Source organism: Toxotes jaculatrix, chromosome 15 (assembly GCF_017976425.1).
Source record: "Toxotes jaculatrix isolate fToxJac2 chromosome 15, fToxJac2.pri, whole genome shotgun sequence".
Taxonomy (NCBI): Eukaryota; Metazoa; Chordata; class Actinopteri; family Toxotidae; genus Toxotes; species Toxotes jaculatrix.
This window is the reverse complement of record NC_054408.1, coordinates 3,230,994-3,251,365: the sequence shown is the minus strand read 5'-3', so window position 1 is coordinate 3,251,365 and position 20,372 is coordinate 3,230,994. Positions and strand designations below refer to the sequence as shown.

The 20,372-nt window shown below is 41.9% G+C and overlaps 1 protein-coding gene across 1 annotated transcript; it reads left to right on the top strand.

Annotated features, from left to right (window-relative positions):
- The first annotated feature begins 347 nt into the window (after positions 1-347).
- On the top strand, positions 348-19,949 carry abcb6b (ATP-binding cassette, sub-family B (MDR/TAP), member 6b). Its single transcript, XM_041057563.1, has 19 exons — positions 348-407; positions 764-962; positions 3,290-3,382; positions 3,482-3,558; positions 3,705-3,820; positions 3,934-4,055; positions 4,236-4,345; positions 4,626-4,691; positions 4,794-4,919; positions 5,321-5,397; positions 5,712-5,775; positions 6,718-6,803; positions 7,507-7,564; positions 7,714-7,818; positions 13,676-13,850; positions 14,028-14,140; positions 14,389-14,483; positions 17,707-17,775; positions 19,835-19,949. Exons 1-19 carry the CDS (start codon positions 348-350, stop codon positions 19,947-19,949), a joined length of 1,926 nt encoding a protein of 641 aa, XP_040913497.1.
- The last annotated feature ends 423 nt before the right edge of the window (positions 19,950-20,372 follow it).

Genomic DNA, 20,372 nt, shown 5'->3' with positions numbered 1-20,372 from the left:
TGCATTCATCCTCATTCAGTTTTTTTGTAATGGCCCTGTCACACACACACACACACACACACACACACAGCCATGTTCCCAGGTCAAAAGAAAATGCTGACCTCAGATACTTTAAAGTCAAAGCTCAAAACACAACAGAACTGTGTGTGTGTGTGTGTGTGTGTGATCACTCTGACTGCTTTTGAAACCAAACCACCACAGTAGGTTAAACTCTCAGGCACTAATACAGCTTCAGTTAATGAAATATTTTAAATGTTTTCCAGTAATCCTGTAACGAGGATCAGCGTGTGGTTTGCACTGTTCTTATTCTGCTGCTGAAGAAATTACTTTTACAGCACAGTAAACAGATGGACGACGTCAGCGTAAAGAAAGGACGGGGAGGAAAAAGAGAAGTTGTAAATGTGGAGGTAAGTTGTTGATTTTTTTTTACAGTGAACTTTGTACATTTGAAACCATAAAGTACAAATTCTCTGTGTCACTAAACCCACTAACACCAAGAACCTGTTGTTTGTGCTTTTGGGATTTGGGTTATCACATCGTAAAACTGATTTATTTTTCTGACTGCAGCTTTGAAAGACACTGTTAAATTATGTTGTTCTGCTGATGGAAGTGTCAGATCAGAAAACACCTCCATGTATTGAATGATAGGCATGGACAAAAACCTAAATTTGGAAGATTTATTCCCACCAACGATGGCTGCACTGAGCGTTTTCTGCTCTGTGGCCACAGGGGGCAGTATTGAAGTATTCTACTTTTTCCTCAGATCCAGCACTCCTCCTCTCCTTTGCCCTCTTCTTTGCCGAGTTCCTGGCGAGGCTTTGGGAGGAAGGTGAGATTGCTGCTGCCGTACGTCTGGCCTAAAGGCACTACAGCGCTGCAGGGACTGGTGCTGCTGTGTGTGGGCCTGTTGGCAGCAGAGCGGCTGGTCAATGTGCTGGTGCCTGTTTACTCCAAGAACATTGGTAAGCACTAAAAACAGAGAAACTGGTATCAGTGAACAAGAGAAGCTGATCATGGATGTTTTAATTTTTCAAAAACTAAAAAATGTAGTGATACTTAAAACAACTGAAAGATGATGTGAGACTAAAACTTGCATTAAACTGCTGTAAAAATATACTATTAAGAAAAATACTACTGTCTGAAACCCTTAAATGTTGGTTTGTTTAATATTTTATTATCAATATTCACTAGCAAATTCAATAGGTAAAGCAACATAACACCAACTAAAGCAATTATGTTGCACTGTCAGACTGCTGCATTATGCTCCTAAAACTCTAGGGGGTAGTGTGCTCACATTTTTAAAAAGTTCTGGCGACTGGTGTCCAGGTGACAGCTTTGCTCTGTAACTGCTCCTTTGTTGCCTCTTGTGTCCTGATTCCAACCTGAATTGACCTTAGATGAAAAAGAAAAATTAAGTTTCAATTTGAAGATTGTTGTCATGCACATAGAAGCAAAAATAAAAAAATAAATACACACACACACACAAAGAATGTATGAATATGAAGGCTGCGTTAGAGGAGATTCCTCCAGCTGCTGACTGCCCGCTCCCTGGGTCCTTCCCTGCCACACCCCTGCACTACACACCGGCCATGAATACAAAACCGAAGCTGTGGTTATGACCTGCTCTCTTCTAATGCAGTTGTTGTTGTGGTTGCTGGATGCAAGTATACTTTTGCTCCTGATGATTTCACTCCATTGCCATTTTATTTTATTCAGTGGCTGAATAAATCAGAGATGTGGGTGGCGATTCAGAGGCCTGGGAGCAGCCTGACTTTTGATTCCATGGAAATGTTGATTTGCGGTCTGTCAGGCAACCAAAGAGAACTGACGTACATGAGAAAAGTACCGTACATCACCACAAACTGAAAAACAGTGCAGGCTGGTTTGGTCATTCGTTAAGTTCAGCGATGTGGGATGGGATCTTCGGATTGGTTTGAAGGAGAGATCAACCTTAATTTTCACACACGAAGGATGAGTTTTGGCGGGCGGGCGCTGTCATCATTTGCCAAGGTCTTTTGTACACTATTTTGTACGCAAGACTGCATCCACCACAAGGCAACGACCCAGAAGCCACCACTTCAGAGGAAGTCAGTTCTCAGTTTGTCTTCAGCTACTTTTCCTTTTAGAAAACTGGCCATTTGGCTTTTGGAGCAACATGAAAGTGTAAGCCAGCGCTGCGAGAATGAGGCAGAGCGCTGCTTTGTGTGATGAGGAAGGCGTGGAAGAGGCTTCAGAGAGGGGTGGGGGGTGTTGTTGATGTGTGTGTGTGTGTGTGCAGGGTTTTCTGGGAGGTCACCCCTCCTGCCAGTCATGCTTAGCCAGCATTAGCGGCCTTTTTCGTGGAGTTAACACACCGGTACAACGGACGTTTTGTCTCTGGGTCCGACCCCGCCTCCCACCCTCCGACTCCGGGACCTGATGCCAAAGAGTTGAAAATACCCCCCGCTGAAAACACACACTAGAAAGTTAAAGAGTGCAGAATACACACATTTCTTCATTCATTTCTCTCAGTCTTTTTTTTTTATCTTATTTTATATTTTCCTCCCTTCTTTTCTCACAATGTCTCTTTCTCTGTCTGGATCTTCTGTTTTTCTTCTTCCTCCCCTCCTCCCCTCATCTCTCTCTGTTTTTCTTTTTTCATTTCAGCCTGATTCCCAGCACTTGTACAAAATGGTAATGAATGTGAATGAGAATGTGTCTGTGTGGCAGAGAGGGGAGTGTGTGAATGTTTTCATGACTGTGTGTGTGTGTCAGTTTGGTTGGTTTCCACTGTGAGGACGAGATCATAGACCTTGATTAAGAGAATGTGGATTTAAAGTATCACAGATATTTTTATAAGAACATTGTGACGTGTGTTGCTCGCAGTGATGAACCTATAGTTATCACCTGAATCTGCAGCTTCTCTCAGCTTTATGGAGTTCTGTGGAGAGTTTCAGCTCATTGTTCAGCTGTACGCCTCCAGCTTTACTCTCACCACTCTCATAGTCTCGCTTTCTGCCGCAGCAGGCAGCTGCTGTCGGTGAAAAAGCTCTAAAACGCCACTGCACAGCACCTGCTCAGCAGCAAACAGCAGACAGGCACAGTTAGGGACCAGCTGGTGAACATAGTCGAGCGTTTGGCAGCGAAAGAGTCAGATACTTCCCTCAGGTAGAGACCGAAATCAGAGAAGGGAGCGGATTTTGGACTAACATTCATCAGATGGACAAGAATACAACTTCAGATCACTGATAATGTCGTTTTGTAACTGTTGGGTGTGTGTGTGTGCGTGTGTGTGTGTGTGTGTGTGCAGTAAATGAGCTTTCCGCAGGAGGTGGCTGGACTTCGCTGATTGCCACTGTCTGCATCTACACACTGCTGAAGTTCCTACAAGGAGGAGGGGCAGGTGCACAAGTGTGTGTTCATATACTGAGAGAAATGTGTGTGTGTGTATGTACAAAGGTGAAGGTGAAGGTCTCCCTGTCTTCCTCTCTGTTCCTTGTAGGTACCTCTGGGTTCATCAGCAACCTTCGTCAGTTTCTGTGGATCAGAGTTCAACAGTTCACCAGCAGAGGCGTTCAGGTACCACCTAGACCTCTTCTTCTTCTGTATGTTTTCCTGTGTCTAGTTTGTGTTTCCCCCAAAACACCTGTAACAAGGAAAATGTATGCAGTCTGTATAGTCACATAACTACAAGTTTCTCTCTGTTCTTTCCCTCCACACTTTAGTTACGTTTGTTTTCCCACCTGCATGGTTTGTCCCTGCGCTGGCACCTGGAGAGACGCACCGGGGACGTGCTGAGGAGCGTCGACCGAGGCACCTCCTCCATCAACAACCTGCTGAGGTGGGGTCGGGGGGGAGGGAACATGGCATGATTTCTGCTCGGGTTTAACTGCCGTACAATAGGACCAAACACATATATGTCGCGAGTAATAACGTGATTGTTTTTGTCTTTAGCTACATCCTGTTCAGTATCATCCCCACCATCTGTGATATCATCATTGCCATCATCTACTTCATCTCGTACTTCAGTGTTTGGTTTGGACTCATTGTTTTCACCTGCATGGTGCTCTACCTCAGTGAGTCAGTGCGTGTGCGAGTGTGTGTTTTCTTCGATCCGTTTGTTGTAATCAGGGCACATTATCTTGAGATAACATGCTTCTATATTCATCTGTCCAAGTTGGTTTCATCAGAACAGCAAGAAAGAAAAAAATGACAGGAGAATAGAAACAGATTTTACATATTCTCTGTATCTGCAGCCTGCACCATCCTGATCACAGAGTGGAGGACGAAATACAGGAGAGAGATGAACAATCAAGACAACAGTGCCAAGGCCAGAGCTGTGGACTCGCTGCTCAACTTTGAGACGGTAACAGATAACATCAGTGTTTATTTTACTGCTGAGAAGTGAAAAACATAACTGCACACTATACCGTTTATGAAGGAAAACCACTGCTGCTCTGAGCAGGTGTGACCAGGTGAGGCACCAGTGGAGATGCCACATTTGTACATTAGTCTGTGTGAGATGTTCCAGTTCCAGTGTTTTCCAGACGTTACATGATAAAGTGTGTCTGGATATCTCAGTTGCAGGTCGTTTCAGGATGTTAACAGGATTTTTCAGTATCACTGAATCCGATTTATTTTCACAGGTAAAATATTACAACGCAGAGGATTATGAGGTCCGCTGCTTTGAGGAAGCCATTCTGAAATATCAAGTAAGCTTGTGTTTCAAAGACCAAACAATTTTCAAATCTTCAGACACATTTTTCTGTATTTGTTTATTTTTAATAAAATGTATTCTGGCTGTGTTTACACAGCAGTGTGAGTGGAAGAGCTCAGCATCGCTGGCTCTGCTGAATCAAACCCAGAACGTGATCATAGGATCAGGACTGCTGGCTGGATCTCTGCTCTGCGCCTACCTGGTCTCTGTGGGTCAGTTTCAGGTATGAGTTCAGCATTTAAAACACCAGTTCCCAAAAGTTTACCTGGTGATGTTGTTGGTTAAAAGCACATAGTGAACTTCACTTACATGGATTTCACTTGAACATTGACGTTAGTGGCTCAGAAAACCACAATGGTTCAGACATGACGTCTGTGACTCGACTTGGACAAAGACAGAGACATGACCTGTGGACAGTACTTCACTGACGTGTCCATGATCTGTTTGACTCAGATTCAGCCTTGATGGAAAATGAAAGTGTGTGATTCTCTTGCTGATGGGATGCTAATTAATATATTTGACTTACAGTAACCTTTGATTACTATAGGATCAGTATTGTTCTGTGGATCAGTGTGCAGGACGATTAATGTTCAGTTGTTGGGTATGTGTTCCCTTTTCCGTCAGGTTGGAGATTATGTTCTGTTTGGTACCTACATCATCCAGCTGTACACCCCTCTGAACTGGTTTGGTACCTACTACAGGTGAGATGAGTGTACAGGATAGTTGATGGTGGCTGATTCTGGCATTTTTGAAATTATTTTTGTTACTGGTATAAGTGGTGACAGTAAATACTATAGATATTTGTTTTTATATAAATATAAATATTAATATTAATCTAAAATAAACATGAGACGAGTGTTAATTCTATTTCTCCTAGTACCACTTCTTTGACTGTATCTGCTTCTTCTTGTGTTGCTATCACCCTCTCTGTGTGTAATAATACTGATTGTGCATTGTGTGTGTGTGTGTATGTGTGTGTGTGTGTGTGCGTGTGCGTGTGTGTGTGTGTCTGCAGGCTGATTCAGAGTGCATTTGTTGACATGGAGAACATGCTGGCACTGTTGACAGAGCAGAAAGAGGTGAGTCACAAAAACATTGGGTTTACCCATGTGAGCTAGGTGTTTAATGCTGGGCTACAGACTGTACTTCATTTGGATCAATAATCATAAAGTCAGAGGCAGACAGTGCTGATAATGTACTAAAATTTGTTTCTTTAATATTTACTATACATCTATTATATTGCTAAGCTAATCACAAGTATGTAGATATATGTCTTTTCTTGTTTTAAGCAAAAGTGTTTGATAATAAATGCAAAGCAGGCTCAGTAACAGATGAACATAAAAATATAAAATGAAATACAATATTTACACATAAGTGTATGGAAAGGCTGAAATCTGTGAACAGTGCTCAGTCAGAGTCAGTCTGCTTGGAAACAGAGAAACTCACACAGTCAGAGGTCAGAGGATTAGGAGGTCAACAAGTGTTTGTGTGTGACTTTGTGTGTATTTGTGCGCATGCACATACTAAAACACACAGTCTGCCTGTATGTCTGTGTGTGTACGTCTGTTTGTGTGTGTGTGTTTCGGTGGGAAAAGGCGTCCTCCGGCTGCCTCACTAAAGGCTCCTACATTCACAGGCCCTTGATATGGTAAACAGCCACATGAATGTAGACAAAAGCATTAGAGCACCTTAAAAACACAGCGGCCCTTTTCTTTGGCTTGGGAAGCTGCAGGCGAGGGGAGTCGGGGAGGAGGGGGAGGAGGAGGAGGAGGAAGGTCAGGAAGGAGAGGGGGACTGCAAAAGCTGATGGTGATAAATCATCAAACTGTCCCCTTATTTAACATCTATAAGCAGTCGGTAAACTTTTAACAAATGGTTTTTAAAACACTATAATGTATCTGTCACTAAGTATACATCTCCCCCCGTGAACTATCCAACTGTATAAACAGATAATGGATAACATTACTGTATAACACAGCTTCAAACTGAGATGAAGTTAGGAACTATCCCTCTCCTCACAGGTTCAGGATGCTGAGGATGCTCAGGACTTGCAGCTCACAGCAGGTCAGGTGGAGTTTGACAGAGTCTGTTTCAGCTACGTGCCTGGGTGTGTAGACAACAACTAATCTGTTCATAGCGTAAATCCAGTTTTCTATCAATAAATGATCGGATTTGACTCAGTTGTACATTCAAACTGTCTAACCACAGAAACTGTCCCTGACAGGAAACACTTAGAATTACCTTTCATTTGGTAAATAATGGCAGTCTCTGATAATCAAAGGCAGAAATACAAGAAGCCTCTGTCTTTGACACTGCAGACCACTGTTTGCATCATGTTGTTTTGTTTAAATCAGAAACACAAATTCTCCCTAATCTAAAGCAATTGGTTTTAGTCAGGGTTTCTCAAGGCTTTTATTCTGAAAGATGAGAAAAAGTAACGCAGCTGGTTACCATCACCTGCTGTCTGGAGGATGACTGACACTCTGAAAAACACACTGACGTTTATTAATTGAACGTCTTGGCTGACCTCCTGTGTGCACTGCCATTTATTTTACAGCATAATGTGAGCCACAGCATGTGACAGCAACACAGCAATAACAAACATGTACATCAGCAACGTCACACTGAAACTCAGTGAACTGAACTTCTCTAACATTCATATATGTTCATTGCCTTTCTTGATTTTTCTCAAATCCACAAACTTTGAGGAATCACTGTCAGAAGAAGCCCAGGCATGATTAGGGATTAAATGAAGTTTGTTTTGATCCTGACTGTTGCTGCTTTCTACATGTGTGTGTTTGTGTGTGTAGAACTGAGGTTCTCAGAGATGTGACCTTCACAGTGGAGGCAGGACAGACAGTCGCCCTGGTACGCCGTCTTCTGTTTGCTACACCTACGCTCCTATTGTCTATCAAGTGTTATTTAATGGGCCTCTTCTTCCAAATTACTCATGTAAAGTGTGTGTGTGTGTGTGTGTGTGTGTGTGTGTGTGTGTGTGTGTGTGTGTGTGTGTACAGGTTGGTCCATCTGGATCTGGGAAAAGCTCCATCCTGCGTCTCTTGTTCAGATTCTATGACCCTCAGAGCGGCTGCATCCGCATAGACGGGCAGGACATCTCCAAGGTACACACACACACACACACACACACACACACACACACACACACACACACACACACACCATGACACCCGCATTCAGTTCACATTCATTACCAATCAAGCAACTTCAAGGACCATACGTTTCCTTGTTTTAGCTCATTAACTACAAACTGTGTACTTTTATTACTGCCAACAATTTCCCCAGGTTTCTGTTTTTATTTACGTCCAACCAAACAGAACATTTGTGACAATCTGAACTGAACATGTGTGTGCAGACATCTGAGAGTCAGCAGGTGGCCGGCATAGCTGTTTACTGTTTTTCTTTTTTTTTTTTTTCTAAGGAAAAAAAAAAAGCTTGCAAATGCAGTACTTAAAGTGCGTGACAGGAAGTTTTCAAAAAAGTTCTCAACTGTATTAACACGTGACAATAATGGGACAAAAAAGCCACTAAATGGAATAGTAATTTAGCCATCCATGCATTCAGTTTGCAGCCACTTTCCTGGCCAGGTTTGCTGTGGCAGCAGGACGTGGAGCAGAGGTCTGCCACTTATTTTTGTTTTAGCTACAATAAAATAGAGCATGTCTGAAAAGTTTCACAACATCTGGAACAACTCCTGATGGGCGCTGACACTAAGGTTTCGGTCTTAGGTCACAAACATTTGTCTGGGACAAGCAAGTTTGTGTTAAAGTTGTGGCAGAAGATGCAGTGTCTGGCTTAAAGGACCAGTTCAACATTTTGAGAACTACTATAACCCTTTATAAGGCTGTAGGCTGACAGGCCTACTGCTCCTGGCTAACAAATAATCTGGCACATAACTGCCCATGAAACTATAACTTCTCATTTTACACTTTGGTTTTTGTACAGATGAAATAAACAGGATATAACATGTTAATCAGTGAACTTTAGAGATGCTAGGAGGTGGATTTTTTACCTTTGGCCATAGCCAGGCCAGCTGTTCCCTCGTGTTCCCAGTCTTTGTTCACTCATGCACTTCTCCTTCATTTGAGCAGACAGATGTGAGAGTGGTATCAATGAATGAGAATATTTCCCTCTTCTTGATTTCCCTCTCTTTGTCTTTATTTCTGTCTCTCACTCTTCATTTCTGTTTCCAGCTTTTGCCTCATGCACTGACTTCCACTTTTCCTCTCTCACACACACACACACCACACACACACGCACACGCACACACACACATGCACATACACGCACACACACGCACAGCTGGGCTGAGAGTGTGTCAGCTCCAGTCACACCGTGAATAAATCATAGTAAAAGGTTCCTGAATAATGCAGCAACGAGTCCAGACACCAGATGTGTGTGTGTCTGTGTGTGCGTGTGTGTGTAAAGACAGCCCATTTATTGTAGTTGTAGTTGAAGTAACTCTGTTTATGATTTGCCAAAAGTCTCAATAAAAATAAACCAACCAGCACAAACACTCACACACACATATGTACACATGTTTTTGCACAACAAACGTATTTGTGCAGATGAAGAGGCTGGTGATGATTATGAGGACACTTGTTTGTAATTACACAGCAGGAGGACAGTTTAATCAACTCTCACACACAGGCACACACACACACACACACACACAGGCACACACACACACACACACACACGTGGCATTCTCTTAAAGCAGATACAGAGTGTTTATCAATCTGGGTTTTGGAGGAGGAAGAGAAAGAAGTGGTAAAACTCCTCAGCTTCCTCTGCTGAAGGATTCCTTCTGTTGTTGTGTTAGGCAGCATCAGCGCCGGCTCTTTTCTGGAGGCTACAGGAAAACGCACAATGTTTGTGTGTTTTTTTTTTAGGTATAATAATGATCAGAACGAGTATCATTCTAATTTATTAAACTTCTAAAAATGCTTCGACATACTGATCTCGTTAATGGTCAATGGTAAATTTTAAAAGCTTTAGATTTATTGCATGACTGGTGATTTATTTGTTATGGAGAGGAAGAAGTGAAATGAAGAACTGACTGGGTGGTAATTCTATAAAAATACCTTGATCGCATTTGAAAATGATGAATCAATAAAAAAGAATTTTGATTAGCAGGTGTCCGTGAAGTCTCCCCTTTTTTTACAGACTGAGAGGGAGAAGGACGAGGAGGATGTTGAGCTCTGGGGTTGATGCCAACAGTTTTTACACACCATCTGTTTCACATGTTGCCTGTTGTCACTCCATTAAAATCCACCATGCTTTTCATGTTGTACTCTATAAATACCTTTTTAATGTGTCACTATCAAAGGACTCATTGGCCTGTTTTACCCAGTACAACGATGTCCATCTTAACAAGTCATTCAGTCTTATCCCCAGTATTAATTATCCTCACAGGGTAAAAAAACTGAATCAGTGTGGTGAGGTGTGATGAGACCAACGTAACTTTAACTGGATGCAAAAATCTTTAAAGGAACAATTGTTGATGGAAAGACTGATACCACCTTTCTCTCTTACATGTGAGTTTTGCAGCGAAAGTGCGGCCAGTTCTTTTGCAACACAGCGAGCACGGCTCAGCCTCTTGGACCTCTGGGTTTCTTATTTGTCCTGTGCTGTTCTGGTTGTCCCTGCATATGGCAGCCACATGTGGTGAAGCTCTGATGAGTCCGGCTCTGCTGACCCTAACACTGCTGATGGCTGGTGTGAGTCATCTGTTTGTTTTTTTTAAGGTGCCAGTCAGGTTCTCTCTCTTTTTTTTTTAGATTTTTGTGGATATAAACAGCACTTTCACTTTAGTTTGGTTCCTGTTCAGCCATGCTGGCAATCACTGCTCATAACTACCCAGTTTTTCCTGTTATTCTGTGACACACCTTCCTGTTGGTCAGGAACAGAGTGGCCTCGCAGACGAGTGTTTATTAAAGCCAATCAAGAAGCTGTCTTCAGTAACTGTGAGGTGGATCATTCCAGGGTTAGAGCAGGGCAGAGGGGTACAGAGGTTCACTGTAAAGCCAAATTGTTAAAGGAATTTTTTGACAATTTAGCAAATATACTTATTCACTTTCTTGCAGAGAGAACACTGAGACCTCTCTCACGTCTGTACAGTAAATATGAGACTTCTGCCAGCAGCCAGTTAGGTCAGCTTAGCACAAAGGCTGGAAACATGGGGGAAACAATTAGCCCGACTCTGTGCCTTACAACACCTTCTATGATGTGTTGTTAAACCGTGTCAGAGAGGAGAAGTGTTCATGGCCTCACTGGGGTGAAAAGCCTGCTGAAATAGAGAGGGAGACACAATAATCATGAACATACCGAGATGATTGTAAGCACTTTCAGGCCGTTTCTCCCAGAAGACATTCATGTTTTTGCCCTTGGTTCCTGTGAAAAATGACAGGTGAGACAGTAGTGCAAAAAGGGAAGCGTGTCCTTGAGAAACCTTGCTTACTTTCTCACCTCCAAACAGCTGACCAGTCACGGTGTGAGGCAGGCGTGAGCGTCAGATTGTTGGTTTCAGGGAGATAAATTGTTGGAAATTGTTTCCAACCATGAGCAAATGTTGTGTTTTGTTTTTTTGTTTTTTTTAAACATGACCACAATCGTCCTCAAACCTTAACAAAGTGGTAATTTTAACATCAAACTATTATGTTGCCCTGACAAAACCTTATTAACGCATACATAATGGATTTACAAGATAAAATTCCCAATATAAATGTAAAATAAATAAAAATAAAAAAGGAGCTTTTCCTTTTTTGGTCATGTTTAGGCAACTAAAAGCTCTTGATTAAGGTTTTGGAATGGACAATTATGTCTAGTGCTGCACATATTTGGCAAAGCAAATTATATAAACATATTTTGTAGAAAACAGGATTGATGGAGAAATAGCTTAAATACTACATCATCCAACAGATTTACTGTAATGGTATAATGGTAGTCATTATCTCTTGTGAGTGAGGACAGCTGTCTTACACTAAGATTTCCTCTTTTGATGTGATGTTTCAGTGAAAAACATTAAAAGCCTTTTTTTTTTTAAATCCCCCTTTTGCTTGATTCCTCTCCATCTGTCTCTTTCTCGTTTTATGACATTTGGTGTTACAGCTCTGTCAGCACGCCTCTATCAGAAACAGATGCTGTGTTGTTCTTGAGTGGAAGAAATAACAAAAGTAAACAGCAAAGATCAAATTAAGGGAAAGTGAGTGATTACCAGCCAAACCAAGCTGGTGCAGGAAATGGAATTTGTATTGTTGTGGCTGCGGAGGAAAGCTTTCCACAGGAAAGGCTCAAAGTACAGCACACTGACCAGAGAGTGGCTGAAAACCGGAAATTATTTCTGGAGAGATGAAGAGCCATATTCACAGAATGCTGAGAGGTTTATTCTTAAACGGGGGAAACACATCACAACTATTTCACTCTTACCGGTTTGGCCACTGAAGCATGTTGGTCTGCCTTCTCTCAGCAAGACATCAAGACAAAGACAGATAAAAGCTAAGGGTGCGTCACGGTTGTGCCTCTGATCTCTTTCCTTATCATCAAAATCTAATTCAGTTCAAACATGATTAATCTTTATGACGTGACAATGGATGTAATAAGAGTACACAGAATAAATCCTTTGATCAATCGAGGAGAAAATATAAGCTAAAAGAAAATAATGTTCAGTAATGTTAGTTATTTTTTAAAACCGGTTCCTCCAGGTTTCACTGCAGTTCACCACAGTCTGACTCTTAAAAAATTAACTGGAGTGATAGCTCCCCCGGCAGTGTTAACAGTCCCCACTTAGCCACATTTTTTTTTTCACCCACAGCTTTAATTAAATTTTGATATTTTTCCTCCGATAACTGCAGCCGAAATCAGCACGTCAAATTGTTTATTGAGATGTAAGTATATCAAAGCAAAGGCCACACATGGTGAGGCGATTGTTCATTCATAGCTGGATGAGATGTGTCAGGATCCGTCTGATTAAGTTGTTAATTATAGGAAAGATAGAGCGGAAAAAAGAAGGTGCATTAAAGCCTCAGGGAGACGAGCGAGTGAGAGACATGTACAGAAATCAGTTCAGGACATGTGTGCTGTCTGTGACCTGGGGCAGCATGCATTATATAGTGTAGGATGAATTTAACCATGCAACATTTATGTAGATGTATGCTGACTGAGTGTGTGAGTGAGAGAGAGAAACAGAGAGAGAAAAAAAGAAAGACCAAGTGAAGAGAAGAAAACTTTGACCTGTTCATAGACACAAACCAGTTTGTGTTGTGACCTTCAGATCACCAGAGGATCCCATGTACCCCTTTATGCATAGCTACTTCATGTGTTTTGGTTGGATTAGATATGTGTCACATCTCAAAAAAGCCAGGTGTAAATGCAACCGAGAAGCATTTGACATGGACTGAAACCCTGCTGTGAGATGCTTTCTGGCCAGATGTTGAAAAATGTGCTGCTGTTTTTTGCTTCATATAACTTAATGTTTAATGCGGCGCTCGTTTGAACAGATGTAAGTTTTACGTCTTTCATCACAGAGCTACGACAGGAATACAACCCGACGCAGGAGGAGAGTTTCAGTTTAGTTGTAATGAACCGGGATGACATTTGGTTTCGTCGTGATGAGTGATCACTTCTCAGTCATTGCTTGTTCAGCTGAGCTGAGCTGAACTCAACCATAATGCTCGGATAAGAGGGGAAGTAGCCTGGAAAAACCAAGACAGATCCAATCAGGTCTGTAGGTTTGAGTTGGTTCTGAATTAAATCCAGGTTAGCAAAATACCTGGATTAGCTAAACTCCTCATCTCTTACTGAACCATTTGTCTCACCTCTCTCTTTTAAATTGACAAAAACTGCCGTATAAATCACCTACACTCACTGACTGAACACTCACTGAAGATAACCAGCAAATAATTGTAGGTCTATTATAACTTTAAAATTAATCTCTCCCTCATTTTCCTTTGTGTGTCTAAGGTACGTCAGTCTTCTCTAAGGTCGTACATCGGCGTGGTTCCCCAGGACACGGTTCTTTTCAACGACACCATCGGCAACAACATCCGCTACAGCCGAGTTACAGCCACCAGCCAGGAGGTGGAGAAAGCTGCCATGGCTGCTGACGTACACAGCAGGATACTGGAGCTACCTCAGGGTCAGGCTATGGTGTGTGTGTGTGTGTGTGTGTGTTTTTTGTTCTTTCACTTCAGATGTTGCTGACCTGTAAATTTATGTTTGCCAATTTGAATCCTGATGCTGGAACATCTGGATGCAGAAAGTAAATACTTACAGTAATGACTTACAGCTGACAGTGTCACCTGTGCTTATCCAGGTTATGACACAGAGGTCGGGGAGCGAGGGCTGAAGCTCAGTGGTGGGGAGAAGCAGAGAGTGGCGATTGCTCGGACCATCCTGAAAGAACCTCAGATCATTCTGCTGGATGAGGTGAGGACATAGGAGGTGTCACACACACAGTTTCAGCACCTAAATACCTGATTTTCAACAACAAAACTCACTTTACTGACAAAGGCAGCCTGTTCAAAAAAACATTCAGTGTCCATTTTTAGTTACACACTAAATCAATTCAGACATTTTATCTGTTAGTACCTAAACTGTTTCTGTGGAGTGATGGATACATAAGTATTTAATTTGATTGGACAAATCATTGCTGTGTTTGGTGTTTGGTCCATCAGGCCACGTCTTCACTGGACACCCAGACTGAGAGGAACATCCAGGCTTCACTGGCCAAGGTCTGCACCAGCAGGACGACTATAGTGGTCGCACACAGGTGACATTACTACCAAGCTGCGTCTTGTTAGGACGAAAGTTTCCTGCTTCCTTTATTTATAACTAAGAAGCTTCACAATACGTTTGCTTGTTTTTGTTGAGCAGTCCGGTGAAGCACGGATGTGTGATGTGTCAAGTCGTGTTTTTCACTGCCTGTAAGTGGCAGTTGTTGTGGATAAAAAGATGGTCCGATGTGGTCCTGGACTTTTTGACACCGAGTGCATAAACAGACATTCAGCTCTTCAAACGACAGTGGTCTGTTACAATGTGGTTACAGTAGCGGTGGTAATACAGGACCAAAACTGAAAAGAAAAACCAAATGTGAAGGGAGGAGATGAAAGGGAAAGAGGGACGTGGTGAAAGGAAAACAGGATTAGAGCACACACAAAGAGAAGGATGGAGAGATTAAATGGAAAGCTGATTGGAGGATATGAGGTGACGCGTGATGACAGGTCAACAAAAGTTAAAGAAACAGATGTCTGGTTATTCATCAGTCGGAGTGATGTTGAAAAAGACTTGAAAGGCTCTGACACTCACATTAAAATACATCAGGAGTGAATCAGCCTGTGGTGCTGATTCCTGCTTCTCTGCATGGACCCAGTTTTTATCATTTCCTCTGTACAATGGATCGTGTTTTTTATTTTTTTATTTTTATTGTTCCATCACTAACATTATTAAATCGTGGTTTCTGTTGTACAGAAGAAGGTCGACTCATGTTATTCAACTGGTCAAAAGCGAAAAGTTTAAAGTGTGTTTTTGCGTATATCAAATTACCTGTGGGCTGTTTATGGGGAATGAGTTCTGCTTTTCCACATCAAACCATGTTGTCTGCTCCAATATTTATTGATGGATTTTCAAAACAGTCAACAGACCAAAAACAAAAACAAAACAACAAAACTCTGAGTCATAAAATAAAAATATGAACACGCTGAAAGAACAAGCTTCACACCTGAATGGAAACTCTGACCCATGCTTTCAAACACTGTTTACAGATGTTGACTGTGATCAGTCATCTGTGACCGTTACTGACTGAGTCACGTGTCAGACTCACTGTCTTTATACTAATGTGTCGATCGTTGCTCTGGAAAAGAAAAACTCATGAACTGTGACATCTGAAGAAAACTGAGTATCTGTAACCAACATAAGCATTTTGTTTACGTGTTAACTCTCTTGTTGCAAAGACATAAGAAGAAGTGCCACTCCTCTGCTCAGATCAGAGAACCACTGACAAAAACTAAATGACCAGACAACAACTTAAATAAGTCACTAAATAAGTTTTTTCCAAGTACAAATGATCCAACCAGGCAGAATATGTCTGTTTTTTAATTTATTATCTTCCTATTTAAAATCAATTGTATGACGCTTATGTCTTTCTCCTAGATCTTGATTATATATTGACCAGTTGAATAAGATGATCCAGCAGCTTCTTAATCTTTCAATAGCAGCAGCAGATGGAGTCTGGTTGTAGGATCAGGGTTGTTTATTGACTGAATCAGTCTGGCCTTAAGTGAAATTAAAACACTCTTCTCCTGAACACGGCAGCAATCTGCTCATAAAATCAGGCTCACTGTGTCATTCACAGTACACTGAATTAGACTGGTAAAGCTATGACTGTTGTGTTTAACAACCTGCTCCACTGAACTTCCATTGTCTTAAAAATGCATAAAACGTGTTTCTTTCAAAAAGCAGCAGTGGTGGAGACCAAACTAGAGTCAGAAGCAGGAGCACTGTTTGGAATTTTGAAAATGAAATATATGATAGCCTACATAAAAAGACTTATGCTACTCCGTTCTGTTCAAATGTGACAGTGAACAACTTTCACAATACCAGGATTATGTCGTTCAGCCATTATTCATTTTACTTTATTATGACATCTGCTCTGTCCTGTGAAGAGGGCCTAATAAAACCGATGTGCACTTTTATTTTGTAGGTATTTCAAGGATTTGACAGCCTCGTTTTGCAGTTAGGCTTTCTACATATCCTGGACATACTGTCTGCATGTAAACACACTGGATGTTTTCTTCTTGCTGAAAAGCCTGAATGGGTGGAGGATAAAAAAAAAAAAAATCAGCTGACGTCTGCAGTCTCTAGGGAGAGATATTTCTACCTGTGACCGAGGTTTTCTATCAAATATTGAAGGTGGACGTTCCAAAGATGGTCTTGATGACATTAAAGCGGAGTGGTGGCTCTGCTGAGGCTTTAAAGGGACATTCAGCAGTTTGGAGATGCACGAGTTCTACGTTTTGCAGAACAGTTTTTTCTTGTTCTGTGTAAAGGCGTAATTTCCTCTGGGGATAGGGGCGACATGTTCCCCCTCGCTTTTCTGAATCCTATTTTCAGATTCATATCAGATTCATACCTTTACCTTACAAAAACCCACTGAAAATCAATCCTCGGTGGAAAAATCTTATCTCTAGATTTTACAACACCTTGGGAATAATTTTCCGATTTTCCCACTGGGTCACATCACAAAGTTGAGTCCGTAGCTGAGAGCCATATAGCTCGCTGAGTTTGGCTTTAATCAGACTCTCATCAGAGAGCGGTCATAAATATTAACTTTAATAATTTACAGACAAGTTCATTCAGAGTTCTCCAACCCAGAGTGACATGCTCAGCTGTGTGTGAGCTTCGGTTGGTTGTACGAGTGTGACAGAACTGAAGTGTGTTTGTGTGTTTCTGTTTGTGATTACTGAGGAATGGCCGTGTATTTTACTTTTATAGAACAGCTGAACATATTTAACATCTAACTACACATTCTGACTGCCTCCCACTCTCCCTCTCTCTCTACAGATATGTCTGCCTGTTTTCCCATTTCCTCGTCTTGTCCCCTTTTGTCCAACCTTGAACTATTATCTCTATCTCCCTTTTTTTCATTCCAAAGACGCTGACTGGTCAAATGTCACACTGTGACACTTCACACAAATGTGTTTAGATAATATTTCTGGTTTGTTACAACTTGGATCCTGTTTTTTTGTGGCTCTGGCCTTTATTTCTTTTGTTGATAATAACATTATTGCGTTTGAGGCTGCAACCTTGGGACACAGCTACATCGCTGAGGAGTCTCAGAGTCACACAGCTGTTAATTAATGCAGCGCTTCATTCAACAATGTGTCTGGGAAAACAGTGTAGTAATATATGAATGTAATTTGTAGGAGACATGGTCGAAGCCACATGCAGTGACATGAGGGAGCTGGCTGAGGAATAATGATTGTATGATGCTGCAGGTTGTCCACCATCATCGGAGCAGACCAGATCCTGGTGGTTCACAATGGACAGATCGCAGAGAGAGGAAGGTAAGGTAGTTTCTACACAACAAATGTCCTCCTCTACCTCACCCTCTGACCACAGCCACTGATGAGTGTGTGTGCGCGCGCATGCGCATCGGTGTGTGACTCACCTGTGTTCTAAGTGCTTGCAAATTTGTTATCTGTAGATCAAAACCTCAGAGTGTGTTTTTGTGCGTGACCCTTAAGCCTCCTGGTGTCTTTCTCTGCCCCAGAGGCAGATGGACCACACTACACACACACACACACACACACACACACACACACACACACACACACACACACACACACACACACACACACACACACACATACATACACACACTACATACACACCCAGTGGAGCTGCCACTTAACTGCTGATGCATGCAAGCTTTTGATATAGGAGCTGACCATGAAGACTTCCTTTCACACAGACACACACACACACACACACACACACACACACACACACACACACACACACACACACACAGGATAACATCAAGGTATCAATGAGAACACACCTGAGAGATGAGCTGGTCACATCCAGGGCTGTACAGGTGCATGCATGCGTGCAGGCTTTTACCCACCACTCACTGCTGAACTCGGTTTGTCCCTGCAGGCAAGTGTAAGGAACGCCATCCAAAAACCATTCCATCTTTTGATTGACACTGTGATGTAAACACAAGACGGGTCCGTTTCACCTCCGGTGTCAGAATACACAGAATTTCTGCCACAAAGTGTTTGAGTGTATCGTGAGACAGGAAGTGGCCTCATCCTGTCCTCAGGGTCTACCTTTGCTTATCATGCTTTACATGGACTATCCATGCAGAGCCGACTAATTCTGAAAACGCTGTTTATGCGTAAACTCTCCGTTTTTTTTTTTCAGGCAGTTCTTTCCATCCACACTTAAACACCTGAGCAACAAATTTGTGCATCATAGTAAACATTTAGCAGAGATAGATCACAGATCTCTTAAACCTTTATTCTGTGCCCTCCTACTCTCTGTGGTCACCTGCGCCGTGCTTCAGTTTACCCAGAGTCCTGATTTAATTGTTCTCATTTTCATATTTTTCTCTTTTTGTCATTAGGCAACTGAACGGGCACAACATTTGATGAGACTGAACCGATAATTAAAACAATGAAAGAACAATTTTGTGAGTCTTCTGACAAAAAGCTCAGTTTTTGAGCGTGATGGACGAATGAAATAAGAGAAAAATGTGTCTCCAAATCTTGCTGCCTTAGCGTGGAAATATTTTTAGGCGCAACTGTGATCGCTCATGACTTAGAAAAGCCTCAGCATTACTTTTGTCTGCTCGTCTTTTTTCTCCTCCATGTGCGTGGTCAGATTGAACACTTGACCTCCTCTTTCACTCGCTCCACCCAAGTTTCTCTTCATTTTTCTTTTTCCATCATCCCCTTTTCTGCCTTTCTGCTAGTTTACACGAACCTGTTCTCTTTCTTTCTTTTTCTCTATATCTGTATCCTCTATTTCTGACGCTCTCGCTCTCTCTTTCCGTCTGGCAGTCCAGACAGTAACAGACTTGTGGTTTTATTAATTCATACTAAAGTTGGTTCAAGTCTGCAGGAGGATTTTAGACAGCTCAACTTTGTTCTTAAAGCAGCTCTGGTGTCAGAAGACATTATGAGTGACCCACCTCCTCCTCTGCCTTTATTCGTTTGCTCTTCTTATTTTTGGTCTCCGACAAAACCATCCGAAATGGAACTGGTCCTTTTGTTCATCTGTCACACACAATACTGAGGGTGCTGCTGGTCAAATATTTGACCACTGGAGTGGTCAAACGGCGAAGCCAAGATAGTTGTTTAAAGGTCTGTAAAAGCTGTTTCTGGAGCATGACTGATATACACAAAATGTCTTAAGGTGTGTTCAGTTAAAGAGTAATTGTTTACAAAGTTTAAGGATAAGATAAATGAATTATTTGGGGAAATGACATGTTTATTGAATGCCTCATCTGAGAAGCTGAATCAGAGACTCACATACTGACCCTTTTCTAAAGATGCAGCTGTGGCTCTTTATTGCCTCATTTTCTCCTCTTTGCTCTTCTTATTTTCCTGTTGTGTTTAGGCACGAGGAGCTGCTGGTCCGGGGAGGTCTGTATGCAGCCATGTGGATGAAGCAGCAGAAAACTCTCAACATACCAACAGAAACAGAGATCAACAATCAAACCCAAGAAACTTGACATAGAACTGAGTATGAAAATGTTTTGGCTCAGCGCTCACCACACACTTTTCTGTCATTTCTGATGTACTCTGATGTATCTGCACCCCTGGCTGAAGTAAAGTCTGCAGAAACCGAAGCTCTGCAGCTGGTTAGAAAATGACATTGACGCTGTTGTAGGAGGAACAGTTATCAGCAATAACATAACCCTCTGAATCTGTCACTGCTTCACCTGGTCCTCACAAATTTTCCAGTAAAATTAATGATGCGTTACTTTCTCTGCCAACTGCCTATGAATTTCAATGCGTTTAGTATCCAGCAACCTCTAATTTTAGTTGCTTGACCTTAATAAGCTAACACACATAGAGTGACCATGCTAAACTAAAAAGCTGCTACTTTCCTTTGCTATAGGTGGCACAGGTTGACATTTCACACAGTCCTGACT

Coding starts and splice junctions, on each gene's coding strand:
- abcb6b (XM_041057563.1), top strand. CDS start 348: ATGGACGACGTCAGCGTAAAGAAAGGACGGGGAGGAAAAAGAGAAGTT. Junction 3,383..3,481: donor CCTACAAGGAGGAGGGGCAG/GTGCACAAGTGT, acceptor TGTTCCTTGTAG/GTACCTCTGGGTTCATCAGC. Junction 7,819..13,675: donor ACGGGCAGGACATCTCCAAG/GTACACACACAC, acceptor TGTGTGTCTAAG/GTACGTCAGTCTTCTCTAAG.